Source organism: Notolepis coatsorum (assembly GCF_963971535.1).
Source record: "Notolepis coatsorum genome assembly, chromosome: 2".
Taxonomy (NCBI): Eukaryota; Metazoa; Chordata; class Actinopteri; order Aulopiformes; family Paralepididae; genus Notolepis; species Notolepis coatsorum.
Genome location: NC_140166.1, coordinates 140,803,296 through 140,824,978, shown reverse-complemented (window position 1 = coordinate 140,824,978; position 21,683 = coordinate 140,803,296). Strand labels below are relative to the sequence as shown.

General features: G+C 45.1%; 1 protein-coding gene across 1 annotated transcript in view; it reads right to left on the bottom strand.

Annotated features, from left to right (window-relative positions):
* Positions 1 to 745: 745 nt before the first annotated feature.
* Positions 746 to 21,683, bottom strand: part of cobl (cordon-bleu WH2 repeat protein) — a gene marked incomplete at its 3' end in the record, with an annotated part of 324,393 nt that continues 303,455 nt past the window's right edge. The window contains 4 exon segments of the mRNA XM_084308326.1: positions 746 to 832; positions 2,627 to 2,953; positions 12,452 to 12,568; positions 14,337 to 14,579. Of these exon segments, the coding sequence (XP_084164452.1) occupies positions 746 to 832; positions 2,627 to 2,953; positions 12,452 to 12,568; positions 14,337 to 14,579 (774 nt within the window).

The window sequence follows — 21,683 nt, the reverse complement described above, 5'->3', positions numbered from 1 at the left end:
GGATCCTCCTTGATAACTAAAGGTTTAACCCTGTGAGACATTTATTTTGTTGAACACGTCTGCGCCTTTTTTCCTATTCTTTTTAATGGTTTTGCCACGACAGGCGACACGCGTCTCCTCCAGCCTGGCGCTTTTGAAGCGACACTTTTTCGGGGCGCTCTCTCTCTGTTTGAAAAAGTTCACACTTTAGCCGCGGAGCGCACCGGCGTCGATGCCCACCCGCTTGTCGACTGACCAATCGGATCAACTTTGGAGCGCAAGGAAAAAGGCGTTCCAATCTGATCACAGCCTTAACCCTTTCACCACCACACTACAGAAGGTTAACCCTTTCACTACCACACTACAGACGGTTGGTAGTGAAAGGGTTAACCTTCTGTAGTGTCGCAGTGGAAGGGTTAACCCTTTGGTGGTGTCGTGGTAGTGAAAGGGTTAAGCAGGAAGCACATTTTTTGGGGGGTGACTTTTCCCCACCACCCGTCTGAACTCCAGCTGTTCCATAGCTGTTCCACCAGGCAATCAAACAGCTGTCACGCAATCAAACAGCTGTCACTCAATCAAACAGCTGTCAGCTGTCACTCAATCAAACAGCTGTCACTCAATCAAACAGCTGTCACTCAAAAGGTGGGATTCTGGCCTACATCCCCCAAAAACGGTCACCGCAAAACAACAGCTCAGCGATGGCGGCAGGAGAATTGTACCGCACGCACCGCACCCCCCCCCCCCCCCCCCCCCCCATTTGTCTTTGTTATTGTTGAGCGAGCGTGGAGGAGGACGAGGCCTGGATCGTGCCCAGCCTGCCGTTCACCTGGACGGTCTTCGTGGGCGCGGCCACCTGGGTCACAGAGAGGAAAGACATGGTTTAGTGGGACGTCCCGTGGATGTACAGTTAGCATCACAGGTTTGAATTCAGCTCTTCGATCACCTCTCTAGTTACAGTACCATGGCAGATGTGCCATGACCAACAAATAATAAATAATCAATTAGACAGAACTGTTGTATTTAGACGCCTCAGTGACGTGATACATGTGAAAACCTCCAACTTAAAGGAACAACAGGCGGCTTATTACAACTTGTAATAAGATAAAAATCTAAAATGTTGCCAAAAATGCTGCAGCTGCCTATTGATCCATTAATTTTTTTTTTAGAACAACCTGGGCCCCATTCCCCGTACCTGGTTCAACTAAGTCGATCAAAAGTCCCATTAGCCAGCTTAAATTAACCCGATGATTGAAGTCAGGCTATCTCGGTTTCTCAAAGGCTGATTCGGTCTCGTTAATTCGAACCAGACTTCAGTAATCAGGATAATTGCGCGCAGCCGTTTTACCTGAAAAGGGGGAGGTGTCGATCCCCAAAAACCATGATTTTCTAACAAGAAGATATCGCAGAAAAGTTAAATGCATATCTATAGGCACATTTTAAGTCCCTCATTACCCCAATCAATCAGATTATATTTCTTTAAATGTGCCTGCTGGCAGTAGGCTTAATGGAATGAATAATCGAATGAGATCTTGCTAGCGAAAATAATTAGTTCAACTCTTTCAGAATAAGTAGACAAAAACAAGCCCAAAGAGTATCTAATTGATACGAATTAATAGATACTTATGAGAATCTGTACTGTATGCGCTTAGGTATCATGTACTATATAAATACATGGTTCCCAAAGTTTTCAAGGCGCGACCCCCGAAATAACGGTGTCAGAGAGGCTAGGTGGCTATTAACAGTTTCACTATTAATCAGGTTTTACGGTAATCTGTTTCGGACATCATCCATACATGCATTGAATTGATTAACCTTTGGTTTATACCAGTCATGTTCATCACCCTCTTGTTCATCATCAGATAACAGTGCTTGAATAGATAAATGCATTTTCTCAAATTCATTCATCAAAACGTCAAAGGCTTGCAATTGCTCATTCACTTTTCTCAAGTCACGTCCATGTCATCAAATCCGTCAAACAGCGCATCTCCTCAGACATTTTAATCCCAGTTACAATATCACAATAACGTGTGAGTGACAGTGATACAATTCAACAATCCACAGATTCAGATTAGTCGTAATTCACATCCACAATCCACGCATAAAGACACTTCAATTTATGCTTGAATGAAACACAATCCGGGCGCTCCGTTAAGCAAATACATGTACATCCACAGCGGAGAATATGAATCGAATCAGAGCCAAATGCCCGATAGGTGTCATTCATAAAAAATATCCCCACGGGATTCACATTTGCAATGCTCCGTTATTAAAATAACCACATAGTGTGTGTCGCGACTCGTGAGCGGCGTATAGCTAGGACGTGCATTATTTTTAAGATACATTTTTTTTTAGCATTTATTGCTTTTCATGGTCAGACATGACCGACAGATGAGGAGAGGATGAACGGGAGAAGAGGCGGGGAAGACATGCGACAAATGGGAGTCACTGGGAGTGGGAAGCGAACCCGGGACGGCCGCTTCGCGACGCAGCGCGATACATGGTGTGCTACTAGAGCGCCCCGTGACGTGCATTATTTAGGACAAAGTAAATCCATAGGCTGAATAATATGATTTATTATCAGCATTTTAGGTCTATTATTGTACATTTCAAAAGCCCCCTCTAGAAAAACATCTGAGCGTCTGAATACCTTCTTCAGCTCCCTGACGGCGCTCCCAGAGCGGATGGCCTCCAGCATGGCCTCTCTGGCCCCGCCGGCGTCCACCTGGGCCCCACCGTGCGCCACCACGCTGGGCCTGGCCTGGGCCGGGGGCGGGGGCGGAGGGGGTCCCATCGGGGGCGGGGGCAGCGGCAGAGGAGGTGCGCAGGCGGGGGGGCAGCGGGGCGGAGGAGGGGAGGAGCATGGGAGAGAGGGAGGAGAGGGAGTGCCAGGGGGGGGAGACGCGCCGCTGCTGCTCTCCTCCTGCCCGGAGCTCTTCCTGGACCTCTGCAGCTCCTCAGACGCCTCGGATCCAGTCTGTGAAGCGGAGAGAGAGGACAGACTGTAGTAGGGCCAGACAGACCAGGACCCAGACCAGGACACAGACCAAGACCCAGACCCAGACCAGGAGACAGACCAGGAGACAGACCCAGACCAGAACCCAGACCAGGAGACAGACCCAGACCAGGACCCAGACCAGGACACAGACCAGGAGACAGACCCAGACCAGGACCCAGACCAGGAGACAGACCCAGACCAGGACCCAGACCAGGAGACAGACCCAGACCAGGACCCAGACCAGGACCCAGACCAGGACCCAGACCAGGAGACAGACCCAGACCAGGACCCAGACCAGGAGACAGACCCAGACCAGGACCCAGACCAGGACCCAGACCAGGACCCAGACCAGGAGACAGACCCAGACCAGGACCCAGACCAGGAGACAGACCAGGAGACAGACCCAGACCAGGACCCAGACCAGGAGACAGACCAGGAGACAGACCCAGACCAGGACCCAGACCAGGACCCAGACCAGGAGACATACCCAGACCAGGACCCAGACCAGGACCCCAGACCAGGAGACAGACCCAGACCAGGACCCAGACCAGGACACAGACCAGGAGACAGACCCAGACCAGGACCCAGACCAGGAGACAGACAGACAGACAGACAGACAGACAGACAGACATTTGTTCTGACTGAAGATAAATGTAGGTCTTCTTTGGATGTGAGATAGTATGAAACCCTCAGGCCTGTTTGTCCGGCGGTCAGACTGTTTAGAGGCTCCTGAGGTTGTGAGGTCACGTCCCGGGGTCACGTCCTGAGGTTTGTGAGGTCACGTCCCGGGTCACGTCCTGAGGTTGTGAGGTCACGTCCCGGGGTCACGTCCTGAGGTTGTGAGGTCACGTCCCGGGGTCACGTCCCGGCTGTAGTCTATACTCTCTCTCTCTCTCTCTCTCTCTCTCTCTCTCTCTCTCTCTCTCTCTCTCTCTCTCTCTCTCTCTCTCTCTCTCTCTCTCTCTCTCTCTCTCTCTCTCTCTCTCTCTCTCTCTCTCTCTCTCTCTCTCTCTCTCTCTCTCTCTCTCTCTCTCTCTCTCACCCAAAGGGACCGGGTCTGATTTAGTCATGCAGCATTCCAGAGATTCCAGTTCTGGTCAGGAGTGTTTTAGAATAGAACCGCAGGACTACAACGCCACTGTCCCTACACTCTCTCTCTCTCTCTCTGTCTCTCTCACTCTCTCCCCCCCCCCCCTCTCTCTCTCTCTCCACATGCAGAGAGCCCCTACATGACAACAAACCACAGCTCGTGATCCACAGAGGGATGGAAATAGAGACTGTAGCAGACTACATAACAAGGTTCATTGTGGTTTATGAAATATATACAAAATCCCTCCTGCTACAGAAACATAGTCTGCAGTAGCCAGTGTCCTCTACTTCACCGTGGCATGGCAGTGTCCTTATACCTGTATCACTGTATGTATTATGTTACATCTCTGTACATACTGTACATCAGATTAGCACTACACTCAGTAGTACTAATTTATATATGTTATACCCAGTTTAATCTCCTGTACATTGCATTATTACTGTTGCACTTTACTGTTACAGTTGCACTCTGGTTGGATGACCATTATATATACTACAGAAGAGGGCCATAAGAATCACACATAAAGTGAGTTATCGAGAACACACAAATACATTATTTATTAAATCTAGAATCATTAAACTTGAAGACATGGTTAAGTTTCAAACAATGTTAATTATGTTTAGGGCAAGAAATAATACACTGCCAGAAAAACTACTAAATCTTTTTCATTTAGAAAGTGAGTTTAGTAGGAGAAAATACAATTTTAAACATCAGTTTGCACGTACCACACTTAAAAACAGATGTGTCCTTCAGTTATTGGTGTAAAGTTGTGGAAATCTCTCCATAGCGAGCTTAAGGGATGTAATAGTGTTTATCAATTCAAAAAAAATTATAAAAAAAAATATTTAGTCAGTATGAAAATCAAATGTGATCTGAATAGTGAGATATTTTCTTTTCTTTTTTTCTCTCTTTCTTTTATTCTTTATTATTATTATTATTATTATTATTATTATTATTATTATTATTATTATTATTATTATTATTATTATTATTATTATTATTATTATTATTATTATTATTATTATTATTATTATTATTATTATTATTATTATTATTATTATTATTATTATTATTATTATAAAAAAAAATCTTGTTTAACTGTGGATTGTGAGTTTCTTGTATAATGGTATAAATTATTATTTGTGTAAATTAGGTTGTACGCCGACCATTAAGTAAATACTTCTTTAGTTTAGGAATAAGGGGCAGGTAACTATAAGATTTATTCTTCTTCCTGCTCCTTTTGTCCATGGAATGTTATTTATGATTGTGTAATGAAGAAACTCTGATTGTATGATTCCATGTGGCAAATAAAAACTCTGAACTGAACTGAACTGAACTGATGGCAAACTTATTTTTGTTGTACTTCTGCTGTATGATGACAATACATTTGAATCGAATCTAATCAAATCTAATCTACCATGTCTATATTACTACCTACTATGCTAATATGTCGATACTACGATGCACTCAAGACTGTAGCACTCAAGTTCGACACTGTTTGACAAACAATCATATTTACCCTTAGCTGCCAGAATTGTACCCTTCCTTCCTGCTGACTTGTTGTGCAGAACTTTGTCTTTTAGGAGGCGATCTGAGCCGGGCGGGCAGGGTTTAAATATTCAGGCGAGCCACTTCTATACAACGATGGCATCAGTAACTCCGCCTGCCCGTCATTGTGAAACGGTCGGTAGTGTGGTGCGGACCTCCATGAGCATTATTTGGAATTGCGATAACATATTTGGATTATCTCTTTTGCATTACATCAGATACAAGGTAAGAACATCATATATGAATTTGATCGTTGATCTGACATTATTTCTACCCCGATCACAGCTATCTGTGTGGACCATGTAACGCTGTTTACCGTTGGCTGCGGTGGGGGTGGGGGGGGAGCGCCCTGCTACGACGGTCATTTCATGTATGGACGAGGAGACATAATAGTGATAATCTAGCGTTGATTACAGGATGATTAGATAATCAGCCGAAAAATTACAACATGATGGCTGGATTACAGTAAAATTCATTTTTCTCGCCTTTTCCTGGAATTACTGAAAAACACCAAAACCATACTCTATTCAAAACGGTATAAAACGGAAATGTACAAATGAAAAAACAATCTGTCTCTGCAATGTTGACTAGAAGCAGCTCACTGAGACCTGACGGCATTATTAGACCCATAGATATAATATAAGATATATTTTAAGCACTCGCAAATGTCACAGTCTAAAACTATATCCATTGAATAAAGACCTGGCAATGAATGGGGTATCAGCGCCACCTGGCGGTCAATGTGTTAAGATGTTAGACCCTAATATGAAAAACGATGTGATTTAATGCTCTATGCCAGGGATCGGCAATAGGCGGCCCGCGGGCCAACATTGGCCCGCCAACAATAATTTCTGGCCCGTCAGATTATTTTGAGAATATGATATTTATTTGACGCACGGGAAATATTCACTCGGGACGCCAGGGTGTCTTTTATTGTGAAGCTGTATCTATCTACCGGCAGTCATCAAAAGCATGTCTGTCACTATAGCCAATTGAAATGCTAGAAATGGTCAGGTGGACTGGGAGAACCAATGGAATAGTCCCACCGGGCCCTGTGTCTATTTCCCTAACGCACTTTCACTTCCGCGTTCGAGATGCGACTCGCGAGCGAGTTGAAGAAAACAAAACAAACATCTTTGGATAGCAACGGGGAAATATAACGCTTCTTTTAATAAACAGGAGCCATACTTAAAATACGGGTTTATCGCAACAGGTCGGTGATTCTTGCGTGCCGAGCCGACGTCCTCTCTGCATAATATGTGGCGACAACAACAACAACAACAACAACAACAACAACAACAACAACGAGGCAAGTTGGCAGATAAAGTAGCTGCATTCAACGCCAATCTGGAATTGGAGGGCGGCGAGTGGATATGACATGTTTCAAAGATTAGCAGGGATTTTGGAGGACTTAACAACAAACAAGGAGGTACAATATGGTGAGTCGTGTTTTCATGCATTCTGATCTGTTCATCACCCGCCGGCGCCGCGGTGATCTGCAACAGCTGAGAGCTGTTCATGAATGAATGGATGAGTGAGAACTTTGTTTGGCGGATTGCAGAGTGGGTGCAGTGCAGTGCGGCGCAGTGCACACGGTTGTTGGGGGGATGCAGACCAGAGAAAAACGTTTGTCTTTTTTCAATATCAGTATATTAAATTAGCCATTGTTTTTGATCCTGGCCCGCCAAGCAACGGCTTGGGGAAAATCTGGCCCGCGGCCAAACCTAATTGGCGACCCCTGCTCTATGCCTTACCTTGACTTTGTCTACACCACACAGGTACCCATGTACATGTCGAAATACTTCCCAAAGGTCAGTGAATACCACGCCCACAACACCAGAGGGAGTTCCACAAATAATGTGTAACTGGCCACCGTAAATGTCCAACCCCACCCCCTCCTAATAGACAGTCTCCTCCCCACCGTATGTATATATTCTCTCCCCACCGTATGTATATTTTTTCTCCCGCCCACCCACCCCCTCCTAATGTACAGTCTCCTCCCAATCATATGTATATATTCTCTGTTAGGATCTATGGGTAACATTACGGTATATTTGCATATCGTATATGTCACAAATGTAACAGTACTACCGGTATATACCTGTATGTCATGTATGTCCCTATGCCATAAATGTCATGATGTCATGTATGTTGTGTATGTCATAAATGTCACTATGAATTGAAAATGGGGGACCCTGATGTAAACAAGACAAACATCTTTGTCTGGTCTGCATCCCCTTAACAATTGTGTGTATTGAGCCGTACTGTATTTTGTACCCATTCTGCAATCTGTTAAATAAAGTTTTCATTCATTCATTCATTCTATTTAGCTGCTATCTATTTTATGCTCGTTTTATACTTATTTTATGTCTGCACTTGCATTGCATTGCTCTTGATCTGCCAATTTTGTGCACATTTTATGCCTGTCTTTTTGTTACTGCTGTGAAGCAGTTTGAGCTGCAATTCTTGTATGAAAGGTGCTATACAAATAAAAAACATAAAAAAAATGTCTTACAATCCCCAATTGAGTCGTTATGCCAATTCCCTTCCTGGCCGTTGCGCGCATTGCCCTACTGTCGGTCTGGGAAGGGGTGTAGACTATCACATGCCTCCTCTGTCGGTCTGGGGAGGGTGTAGACTACCGCATGCCTCCTCTGTCGGTCTGGGGAGGGTGTAGACTATCACATGCCTCCTCTCTGGGTCTGGGGAGGGTGTAGACTACCACATGCCTCTCCTCTGTCGGTCTGGGAAGGGTGTAGACTACCACATGCCTTCCTCTGTCGGTCTGGGGAGGGTATAGACTACCACATGCCTCCTCTGTCGGTCTGGGGCAGGCCACGTGAGCGGATCGGCGCGGCCGAGAAATCCGCTCTTCGCTCTTTAAAGCTTGGTCCGCTCCGCTAATCGCTCATGTTGACCCCGCCCCCAAGTCGCTCTCCGCTCGCTCCCCGCTCACCTTGAATCGAGCGCTCCCCGCTCCCCGCGCCAGATCGCTCGGCAGTTTTTTTTTTTTTTTTGGAGCATGGTGTAAATTAGCTCAAACTACAACAGTCTACACCCCCTGGGCCCCTTAACAATTGTTTGTATTGAGCCGCATTGTAATTGTACCCATTCTGCAATGTTAAATAACATTGTTTATCCATTCACTAGCTCTATTAAGCGATGATAGGCTAGCCGAGCCACAATGCTATGGTCGCTGCCATTAACGTTAGCATGTAAGCTAACGACAACAACAATGGCGTCGATACTTTTTCTAACAGGAGTGAGTGAAGGAGGAGGAGTGAAGCCTGAACCGGATATCACAGGTTCACCCTTCTCATTGGTTGAAAATGGCCTTCATGTTTGTACATCGCCATCTGTTGCTTTGGCATTGTACTGCATGTATATTACATCAACAGTGTTAAACCACTGTGAGCGGCCTGGAGTGGATTGGAGCGGAGGAGAACTCTCGCTCCGGACGTCGCGCCGACTCATTTTAAAACCCACTCCTCGCTCACGTCAAAACCGGCCGCTCCGCGCCCCGCGCCGCTCACGCTCCGATCCGCTCACATGCACTGGTCTGGGGAGGGTGTAGACTACCACATGCCTCCTATGGACGGTCTGGGGAGGGTGTAGACTACCACATGCCTCCTCTCTGGGTCTGGGGAGGGTGTAGACAGGGCCGCCTCAGGGGGTGTGCGAGCAGTGCGGTCGCACAGGGCCTCGCAGGAAGGGGGGCCTCGCAAAAAAAATTAATAAAAATCCAAAGCGTGCAGCTTTGGAGGTTATGCTTAGTTATGCCAGCCAAAACGAAGAGGACGGTCATTCGGCAGATGGACTGAAGATGAAAGTTGTTGCATGTTAGACAGTTCAGTCAGGCTAGCCATCCCGGCTAAAGGCAGGGACAGCTAGTTAGCTTTAGCTACGTTATAATATTGAGTGCTAACGTGTGGTTCAGTCGGGATAGCCATGATGATGTCGGCTAGTAGCTAGCTTAGCTAAAGGCTAACTAGCGTTAGCTAACCTAGAGAGAGTGCGTGCAGCATTGTTATGCCAAGATGAAGAGGACGGTCATTCGGCAGATGAACTTCGTCAACTCCACGCGGTTGTCTCCATCCTCTTGGACGTTTGGTGAGTTTTTAATGCACTCTATTCTATTCCCGCCGTGGATATATCTCTCTCTCTCTCTCGGGAGCCAAACGGGCCGGCTAGCTGTTGTAGTAGCTAACGGTGTGTGGCCTGGTGTCAGCACCTGGTGCGAGGGAGGTGAGCTTGGTGTTTCATTATGAGAATATCTCCATGCTCAAGTCGGCTATAGTCCGCAAGGGACTTGTTGCCGGCACCGCTATGGCAACACTGTCTGTCTGTAGTGGGACGTGTATTGCCTTCTTTTTCCCTTCTCTCTTCGTATGAGAAGAGGAAAACACAGCGGCTGTCTGAAGTGTTGGCCTGTATTGCTTTTCTCACGTTGTACAGTTTTTCAGTGGTAGCCGCATAGCTTGCTTCTGCGTTAGCTAGTGGTTAGCGATAGCCGGGTTGAGCTAACTGTTAGCCAGTTAGCTGTTTAGCTACGACGTTAGCTGCTCGTTTTCGCTCGGCTGGGAACGTTAGCTTGATGCTATCAGTTAGCCTAGAGTTAGCTGTTAGCTTGTGCTACGACCATTGACATTAGCCGTGAGAATAGCAGGCCCTGGCACTCTGACTACGACATCATCTTTGACAGAAGATGTAGTCGGGCCTGCACCATGACAAGGCTCCGGCCATAGCTTCTTTTTGTCCCGCCAGCGAGAGGCCTTTTGTCAACGTGGAGACCTGTGTTGCGGCCTTTCGCCCCCTGCGTTCCTTGGTGCAGGTAAGATGTCCATTGGACATTACCCCACTCTTCCTTCCTTCCCCTCCAGAATGTTTTGTTAATAACGATGTTTTTTTCCAGGCAAAACATATGTTACTTCACAACATTTGGAGATACGACATGTGCTGTGTGTGAATTGTCTTGGTCGTTTGTGTAGCTTGGGTAGCGTTGGCCAAAGCTGTGTGTGGCCTGGTGTCAGTACCTGGCTACTCTATTTGCAGTTAGCCTATTTAGCTGATGTCGGCCATTGGCTCCTTGCTACTTTGTTTTCTCTGGTATAGACCCTCTTCTCTTTGGATTTAAGTGTTGATCTTTGTCCTTTTGGATCTATGTATATTCATGTTGCCTTTGTGAAGTTATCTTTTCCTTCTGTTTTGTTCTTCCATTAAAAGTTGAATATCCTTTAGGGGCTCATCTTTGCTTATCTCTCTCATACATGCTCTCTCTCTAACACACACACACAGACATGCTCTCTCTCTCTCTAACACACAAACACACATGCTCTCTCTCTCTCTTTCTAACACAGACATGCTCTATATCTCTCTCTAACACACAAAATGACATGCTCTCTCTCTATATATTTCTCTCTCTTTCTAACACACATATACATGCTCTCTCTCTAACACACACACAAACAGACATGCTCTCTCTCTATCTCTCTCTCTCTGGCCTTGCTCTGGTGGAGGGTCAGGGGCATTGCCGGGTCTGTGCAGCGATAACACTGTATATTGACTGTAGAACGGGAGCTCTCTCTCTCTCTCTCTCTTGCTATATGTTGACTGTATCATGCCCAGCCTCGGGCAGTGCTATTATTTAAGAATATGTTGACTCTATGAAAAAATAAATAAAAAATGTATATATATATAATTATTTTATTTTTTTTACCTTTTAGGGGGGGGGGGGGGGGGCTCGCGTTTAAATCTCGCACAGGGCCTCGCATTTCTCCCAGGCGGCCCTGGGTGTAGACTACCACATGTCTCCCCTGTCGGTCTGGGGAGGGTGTAGACTATCACATGCCTCCTCTGTCGGTCTAGGGAGGGTGTAGACTACCACATGTCTCCTCTGTCGGTCTAGGGAGGGTGTAGACTACCACATGTCTCCTCTGTCGGTCTGGGGAGGGTATAGACTACCACATGCCTCCTCTGTCGGTCTAGGGAGGGTGTACTGTAGACTACCACATGTCTCCTCTGTCGGTCTGGGGAGGGTGTAGACTATCACATGCCTCCTCTGTCGGTCTAGGGAGGGTGTAGACTACCACATGTCTCCTCTGTCGGTCTGGGGAGGGTGTGTGGACTATCACATGCCTCCTCTGTCGGTCCGGGGAGGGTGTAGACTATCACATGCCTCCTCTGTCGGTCTGGGGAGGGTGTAGACTACCTCATGCCTCCTCTGTCGGTCTGGGGAGGGTGTAGACTACCTCATGCCTCCTCTGTCGGTCTGGGGAGGGTATAGACTACCTCATGCCTCCTCTGTCGGTCTGGGGAGGGTGTAGACTACCACATGCCTCCTCTCTGGGTCTGGGGAGGGTGTAGAACTACCACATGCCTCCTCCGATACATGTGGAGTCGCCAGCCGCTTCTTTTCACCTGACAGCGGGGAGTTTCACTGGGAGAACGTACCGTGTGCAGAGGTTCACGCTATCTCCCCCAGATCCCATCCCTGCTGAACAGGCGTCCTGACCGACCAGTAGGAGTCGCTGTTTGTAATGATCAGGACACGCACCCCACCGGCTTCCCACCCGCTAACACTGACAAAATGTCTTTGCAGGGACGACCAAGGTACCGCTGATGGCTGGATTTGATCCCAGAGTCTCTGCGGTGGTAAGCGAGTGCTTAGACCTCTACGCTACCCATTTGCCCATACAAATAAAGTGTATTATTATTATTATTATTATTATTATTATTATTATTATTATTATTATTATTATTATTATTATTATTATTATTATTATTATTATTATTATTATTATTATTATTATTATTATTATTATTATTATGATTATGATTACCTTCCTGAGGCGTCCGGAGCTGCTGCTCTGAGCCCTGATAGCAGCCAGCAGGGCTGACCTCTCGTTCTCCTCCTCAGCATAGGATGGCTTCTTCAGGCTGGGAGCACAGCTGGAGATCTACAGAGAGGAGCAGGAGGTGGTGGTCAGGATCTGTGCTCTACTGCCATACCCGTTTATCTATCTATCTATCTATCTATCTATCTATCTATCTATCTATCTATCTATCTATCTATCTATCTATCTGTCTGTCTGTCTGTCTGTCTGTCTGTCTGTCTGTCTGTCTGTCTGTCTGTCTGTCTGTCTGTCTGTCTGTCTGTCTGTCTGTCTGTCTGTCTGTCTGTCTGTCTGTCTGTCTGTCTGTCTGTCTGTCTGTCTGTCTGTCTGTCTGTCTGTCTGTCTGTCTGTCTGTCTGTCTGTCTGTCTGTCTGTCTGTCTGTCTGTCTGTCTGTATGTCTGTCTGTCTGTCTGTCTGTCTGTCTGTCTGTCTGTCTGTCTGTCTGTCTGTCTGTCTGTCTGTCTGTCTGTCTGTCTGTCTGTCTGTCTGTCTATCTATCTATCTATCTATCTATCTATCTATCTATCTATCTATCTATCTATCTATCTATCTATCTATCTATCCATCCATCCATCCATCTATCTATCCATCAGTGCATCAGTGCATCCATGCACCCAATACATCCATCCCCTCAACCATAATCAATTTTTCTCCAATGGAGAGACCTAACACGCTTCTATGTGTTTGAAATGCAGCAAATCAAGTTGTTTTTGCTTAGATAATTCTTTTTATCTTAGAGGTGGCTCTTGATATTGGATTTTAGTACTGGGGTAAAACTCCCCTCGCCAGTTTCTTCCTGCTATCAGCCTGATATGTGATACTGTTACGTAATTATTATTAGTCTCCCCTAGGGCTGAGCCCAAACGTTCAAACATTTGTGCATTATGTTGGCATTCAAATTCTAAATCAACATTCAAATTTTTTATAAAAATATATATATATATATATATATCTTTTTATATATATATTTTTTTATGTGTCTATTCATTCTGTTTAAACCAATAGGGTTTTTCTTCACAGTTGCAGATAAAGATTAGGCTACACTAATATTATAGTATTAAAACTGATGAGTTATATTCATTAAAGAAAGTTGATTTAATCTGAATATATACTATGATTAAGAGTACAGGTAAACAGTATACACAAGGTACCCGAACTGGCATAGGTATATGGCATAGGTCGTAGTCCTGTGCAGGTTTTGGCGGTTAAGAGTTGGACACACTTATTGGTCAGACATTCTGGAAGCCCTTGAATGAGCCCTGAGGGACTCCAGACCCCACGCTGAGAGCTCCCGCTCTGGGCACTCACCTTAATAACTGTATGCCATATATATTATGCTTTCTTTTTTAGCAGTTTTTTAACAGCAGGCCCAGGGACAACAGTTGAAAATTAGCTTTGGCTAACACTGTCTCACACATTTACATTTATGTTCATTGAATGAATGAATGAATGAATGCATGAATGAATGAATGAATGAATGAATGAATGAATGAATGAATGAATGAATGAATGAATGAATGAATGAATGAATGAATGAATGAAAACTTTATTTAACAGATTGCAGAATGGGTACAATACAGTACGGCTCAATACACACAATTGTTAAGGGGATGCAGACCAGAGAAAGACGTTTGTCTTGTTTACATCAGGGTCCCCCATTTTCAATTAATAATGTACTAATAATTCATTAATGTGTGCTGTCCCTGTTCAAATAAAGTTGAAACTGAAACTGAAACACTTAAGTGGTCAGACATTCTGGGACCCCTTGAAGGAGCCCTGAGGGACTCCGGCCCCCCGCTTTGAGAGCTTCCTCTCTGGGCACGTTCTCACCTTCTTCAGCCTCTCCTTGCCTCCTCCCGTCTGGATGGCCTGCATCAGGGAGCTGTGTACGTTGGTCTCCTTCTGGACAGACTTGCAGATCACCGGTCGGAACCTTGTCACCGGGCCGAACACCGTCACCTGCTGGGGCTCTGGCAGCACCCCACCCCCACCGGCGGACACCCGCACCGAAGGCTCCGGCTTCCGGGCCAAGGCGGGGCGCACCACCGCCGCTTTGGTGGTTGTCTCTTTGTTCTGCAAATAGAAGGCAATAGAACATAACACGGTGGATATCAAACATGGAAGGTAAAGATGGTTTTAAACTAGGGATGTCCAAAATTAAAATGTAATATCGGAGGTTATCGGTTTTCAAATTATTATTTATCTTTTTTTACATTTATTTACCCAGGCAAGCTAGTAAGAACAAATTCTTATTTTATTTATTGTCAAAAGTATGCATAATGTTGTGTTAATTCCACGACAAGAGATATGTAATGTTAATTACCTGAAATTATTTTGTTTTTTTTGGGGGGGGGGGGGGGGGGGGGGACCCTGCATATAGTATCGGTTGATATCGGTATCGGAAATTTAAAATATTAAAATATGAGAATAATAAACAGTGTAAACAAAGGTGCAGATGAGGGTCTGTGTGCCTTATCTGTTAATTTATACGTTACTCTCGATAAATAATTAGAATCTGAATATATACTATGAGTAAGAGTACAGGTAAACAGTATACACAAGGTACCCGAACTGGCATAGGTATATGGCATAGGTTGTAGTCCTGTGCAGGTTTTGGCGGTTAAGAGTCGGACACACTTAGTGGTCAGACATTCTGGAAGCCCTTGAAGGAGCCCTGAGGGACTCCAGACCCCACGCTGAGAGCTGGACAATATCGGTATATCGGATATCGATAAAAAAGCCAATATCGAACATCCCTATTTTAAACTGTTAAACTGTAATTCTGAACTATTTTTATTGCACTGCACTATTGCACTATTATACTCTGTCTATTCTATTTTACTAACTATTTTATTGCACTGCACTATTGCACAATTTTACTCTGTCTATTCTATTTTACTAACTATTTTATTGCACTGCACTATTGCACTATTTTACTCAGTCTATTCTATTTTACTAACTATTTTATTGCACTGCACTATTGCACTATTTTACTCTGTCTATTCTATTTTACTAACTATTTTATTGCACTGCACTATTGCACTATTTTACTCTGTCTATTATATTTTACTAACTATTTGATTGCACTGCACTATTGCACAATTTTACTCCGTCTATTCTATTTTACTAACTATTTTATTGCACTGCACTATTGCACTATTTTACTCAGTCTATTCTATTTTACTAACTATTTTATTGCACTGCACTATTGCACTATTTTACTCTGTCTATTCTATTTGACTAACTATTTTATTGCACTGCACTATTGCACTATTTTACTCTGTCTATTCTATTCTACTAACTATTTTATTGCACTATACTATTGCACTAGTTTACTCTGTCTATTCTACTTTAATAACTATTTTATTGCACTGCACTATTGCACTATTTTACTCTGTCTATTCTACTTTACTAACTATTTTATTGCACTGCACTATTGCACTATTTTACTCTGTCTATTTTATTTTACTAACTATTTTATTGCACTGCACTATTGCACTATTTTACTCTGTCTATTTTATTTTACTAACTATTTTATTGCACTGTACTGTTGCACTATTTTACTCTATCTATTCTATTTTACTCTTTTTATTATTGTCTATTTTTAAACTGCAATAGAATCAAACCATAAACAATGTGGCCTATTGGAATGTTGGAGCCTAATGTGAAAAACGATGATTTTTATATGTCTGCACTTTATGTGCTAATTTTGTGCCTGTCTTCTTTGCTACTGTGAAGCACACACGATGACAAATTACAAAGGCACCTCCCTCAAGCTGAACAGTGACATCCAACTGGCAAATGATCTCAATACCTTCTATGCAAGGTTTGAGGCTGTGAATAACAGCACCAGCCTACAAGCCACTGCAATAGAGGGGGGGGGCACTGCCGATGGAGACTCAGTGTTCAGGTTAACAGAACATGAGGTGAGGAGGACCTTTAAGAAGATGAATATCAGGAAGGCAGCAGGACCGACAGTATCCTGATGATCAGGACACAGCCATGAGCGGTCGCAAATTCCTGAGCTCCCGGAGCCCTCGCAAATTCCTGAGCTCCCGGAGCCCTCGTCAATACAGCAAACAAAAGAGATTTTGCGCACATTTTCTCCTCGTTATGTTTTGGATAACGGATTCGTACCTCTACTCAACGATGAAGCATAACCAGACAGAAGAGGAGAGAAGAGCAAAAATAGAAAAGGAGGTACACAGCGACTTTTATTTCCAAAACGGCACGGAACATAAGCACCTGGCCGTGGGGACAGCGACCGTTCACGCAACATTAACGGCCAATCCTGAAAGAAAGAACAGACCCCCGAATGGCAGAATGGACCGAAAGACCTTTTTGTCCCTTATCCTGCTACTCTCGGGAGACATTCATCTAAACCCAGGCCCGGTCTTGACCAGAACACAGGCGAGAAGACTTGGTCTGGCAGCGCAAGAAGCGAGGGAGGTTACCATCGCGACCAATATCAACAACTCAACCTGTGGCTACATCCACTGCCCGGACGGCAACTCTTCCCAAATGACGCCGCAGCAGACGAGCACACGTGAGGCAGAGACGAGAGGAGGTGAACCGAGGGTCGAAACCATGACGACCATCCCGACGCGGGATTTAAACATCACAACGCCCGATAGCCGGCTAGCCAGCGGAGCTAACGGACCGAGTCCTTTGTTGTACCAGCACGGCACGGGTCCCGACCCCCCCCTCCCCCCTTCCCACCCACGTCAACAAAGCCCCCCCAACCGGCAACCCCACGGACAAATCGCCTGATAAACTAGCCAACCTAGCCAGGCTGGCTATGTTTACCAGCCCAGGAGAACAAAAGGTTGCCGCCAGAAAAGAAAGGACAAAGGACTCCCCCTCCCCACACACCAACACACAGACCTCACGGAGACAACAACAAAGCCCCCCCCCTCCCTCCCCCACAGCAGCACCAGAAGACCATTACCTGGAACTCGAAGACATCAATAACACAGCTAATAAAAACGGACTACACATCTTTCACCTTAATGTAAACAGCATTAAGCATAAGCTGGACGAATTAAGAAACCTGTTTATGAGCGGTAAGGTAGACATAATTTGCTTTACTGAAACTAAACTTGATCCATCTGTAACAGACCCTGAAATAGAAATAGAGAACTATACTATAGTCCGTAATGACAGAAACCAGTATGGAGGTGGTGTTTGTATGTACATACATAAGGACACCAAATTCATTACCCGTACTGACCTTCATCATGAGGCAATTGAAACCGTATGGGTGGAAATTTTATTTGAAAGGGCAAAATCTGTTCTAGTCGGCACAATATACAGACCGCCAGATCAAACTGGCTTTTATGATACTTTGGATGTGTGCTTAGCTGGAGCTGAGGATGCGGAAAAAATTCTTATTGGGGATTGGAACACGGATATGCAACAAAAAAATGCACCCGTCTTCAAATCCTTCAATAGGTTTTGTGATCTGCACGGCCTCAACCAACTAATCACCCAACCCACAAGGATATGTGAATCAACTCAGACTACCATTGACCTCATACTGACCTCTGACAAGTCCAAGATCTCCAGTAAAGGGGTTATAGCATGCGGGTTAAGTGATCATTACATGATATTCTGTACCCGCAAAAAGCTAAAACTAAAGGCTGGCTGTCACAAAACAGTCACATCTAGAGACCTCAAAACCTACTCTAGCGAGGCCTTTAACCTTGAACTGGAGAGTCTGGACTGGTCAGATGAACTCAATGGTACACTGGTTGAAGAAACTTGGCTTGGCTTCAAAACCAAATTTTCATCAATACTAAACAAAATGGCCCCCCTAAGAACCACCAGGGTAAAAAATCGCGCTGAGCCATGGATGCACACTGAAATACTGACCGCTATGAAAGCCAGAGACAAAAAATGCTCTGAGTTTCGTAAAAGTCAGTCAAAGCTTACCAAAAGCACGAGCAGTGAACTCCAAGACCACGTGACTGAACTCAAACTAGAAAGAAACAGACTAAGAAATGACGTAAACTCCATGATCAAAACTGTTAAAAAAAATTTCATCAATGACAAAACCGAGGAAAACAAAAATAAACCATGTGAACTTTGGAAATTACTCAAAAATCAACTAGGCTGCAGTAAAAAAACTCAAAACCAGGTTCTCAAACATAAACATAAAGACGGACAACACGCTCATCACAGACAAGCTGGATGTAGCCAATTACTTAAACACTTTCTTCACAAACATAGCCACAACACTGGTAAACAAACTACCCTCCCACTCAGGGCAGTATGGGGTAGAACACATAGTAGCATACTACATGAACCTAGGCGTCCACAAAGACGACTTCAAACTGGAAATAGTAACTACAGATGAGGTACTCAAAAAACTGAGCGCCCTCCAACCAAACAAGGCCACTGGCCATGACAACATCCCCTCCAAATTCCTCAGAGACTCAGCAGCAGCCATCACCCCAGTCATCACACACATAATAAACCTCTCCATAAAACAGGGACACGTCCCCAAGGACTTCAAAATTGCGAGAGTAACACCCCTGCACAAAAAGGGCAGCAAATTAGACCCGGGTAACTACCGCCCTGTTTCTATCCTTACATCCATCTCGAAAGTCATGGAAAAAATAGTATACGAACAGATCGAAAAGTACCTCGCGGAAAAAAATCTAATCTACGAATTCCAATCTGGCTTCAGAACATCCCACTCCACTGACACATGCCTTCTCTACTTGAACGACCACATCAAACAAGAGGTGGACGCGGGCAAATACTGCGGCATGGTCATGCTGGACCTACAAAAGGCCTTCGACACTGTCAATCACACCATTCTGATTGACAAGCTAAAAGCAATTGGTTTTGATAGTTTATCAGTGAGCTGGATACAATCCTACCTGGAGGGGAGGGAACAGATGGTGGAAGTAAACGGTACCCTATCCCCCCCCCTCACAGTGAGCTGTGGTGTTCCACAAGGAAGCATACTAGGACCGCTACTATTCCTAATTTATGCAAATGACATGTCGTCAGCTTGTGACTGCAACTTGTTCCTGTTTGCGGACGACTCAGCCCTGCTGGTCTCTGACAAGAACAAGTTACAGGTTGAAAAAGCCCTCAGCTCGGAACTAGGCAAAATCTGCATATGGCTCGCCGACAACAAACTATCATTACACATGGGCAAAACAGAGTCCATTCTCTTCGGTTCAAATAACAAACTCAGCAAGACCGACGGCTTCTCGGTTACAGTGGGTGACAATATTATCACAAGGAAAGATGAAATTACCTACCTGGGTTCCATCCTAGAGGCTAATCTTTCCTGTGACAAAATGGCATCCAATGTAATAAAAAAAGTCAACCAACGAACGCGATTCTTGTACCGGATCTCCTCTCTGGTAAAAAAGAATACCCTGAAGACTCTAGCAGGAGCACTCATTCAAGGGTACTACGACTATGCTTGCACCTCATGGTACCAAAGCACCTCAAAGGCACTAAAAAACAAATTACAAACATCTCAAAACAAGCTAGTCAGACTACTACTTGACCTGACTCCTAGAACCCACCTCACCCCTGCCCACTTTGACAACCTAGGATGGCTTAGAGTAGACGACAGAGTACAGCAACTTGCAATGGGCCTGGTCTACAAGATACACTACGCGACCAAGGTACCCATGTACATGTCAAAATACTTCCCAAAGGTCAGTGAATACCACGATCACAACACCAGAGGGAGCTCCACAAATCATGTAAAACCCAGATTCGGCTCAAACAAGGGACTAAACACGTTTCGCAATTATGCCACATCAATGTGGAACGCCCTGCCTAAAGCTGTAAAGGAATGTGAATCACTACCCACCTTCAAAAACACTCTCAAAAAACACCTACGTGAGACTGCAATTCGAAACTGGCCCCTACAAATGTCCTAACCTAGTTGTACAGTAAATGACCAAGTAAGGCTTTGTCAATATTCCAATGTACAGTGTAAAATGTGTGTGTGTCCCCTACCCAACCCCCCCCCCCCCCCCCCCCCCCACCTCCAATGTACAGCCCTCACCCAACCCCACCCCACCAACCTCCTCCAATGTACAGTTTCTACGCCAAATGTATATACACTCCTTTTCTGGACACTTTTGTATCACAAACAGTACTGTATTTGCAAATCTGATATGTCATAAATGTATAGATGTAGCAGTACTGTCTATCTGTATGTCATGTATGTCATATATGTTATGATGAATTGAAAATGGGGGACCCTGGTGGAAACAAGACGAAAGTCTTTCTCTGGTCTGCATCCCCTTAACAATTGTATGTATTGAGATGTACTGTACTGTACCCATTCTGCAATCTGTTAATAAACTTTTCAATCAATCAATCAATCAATCCCCGGCCGCGTCCTAAAAGTCTGTGCCGACCAACTGGCCCCGGTATTCACTGACATATTTAACCTGTCCTTAGAACAGGCTGTCATCCCCACCTGTCTGAAGAAGTCCACCGTTATCCCTGTACCCAAAAAATCTACGCCCGCTTGCCTCAGCGACTACCGCCCTGTAGCTCTCACCTCCATAGCCATGAAGTGCTTTGAGAAGCTAGTAAAGGGCTACATCTGTTCCTCCCTCCCCATCAACCTGGACCCCCTGCAATTTGCATACCGCCCCAACAGGAGGACGCCATAGCCCATGTGCTGCACACAGCAGCATCACACCTGGACAAGAGGCAGGGGAACTATGTGAGAATGCTATTCATCAACAGCTCAGCATTCAACACCATAGTCCCCTCCAAACTCATAGCCAAGCTCAGGGACCTGGGCTTGAACTATGACCTCTGCCAGTGGGTCTTGGACTTCCTGACGGGCAGACCCCAGGTGGTGAGAGCAGGCAACTGCACCTCCTCATCCATCACTCTCAACATAGGGGCCCCCCAGGGCTGTGTTCTGAGTCCCTCCTCTACTCCCTGTACACACACGACTGTGTGGCACAGCGGAACAACAACACAATCATCAAATTTGCTGACGACACAGTAGTGGTGGGCCTGATCTCTGCAAACGATGAGAGGGCCTACCTGGAAGAGGTAAAGATGTCAATATCTATGTTGGTAGAACGGGTTTGTCCTATTCTTTGGTCACGAGACAACCTTCAGAACACACTATGGCCTAATCATCCTGTCTCCCTGGGAGAGTTCATGATAAACTAAAAT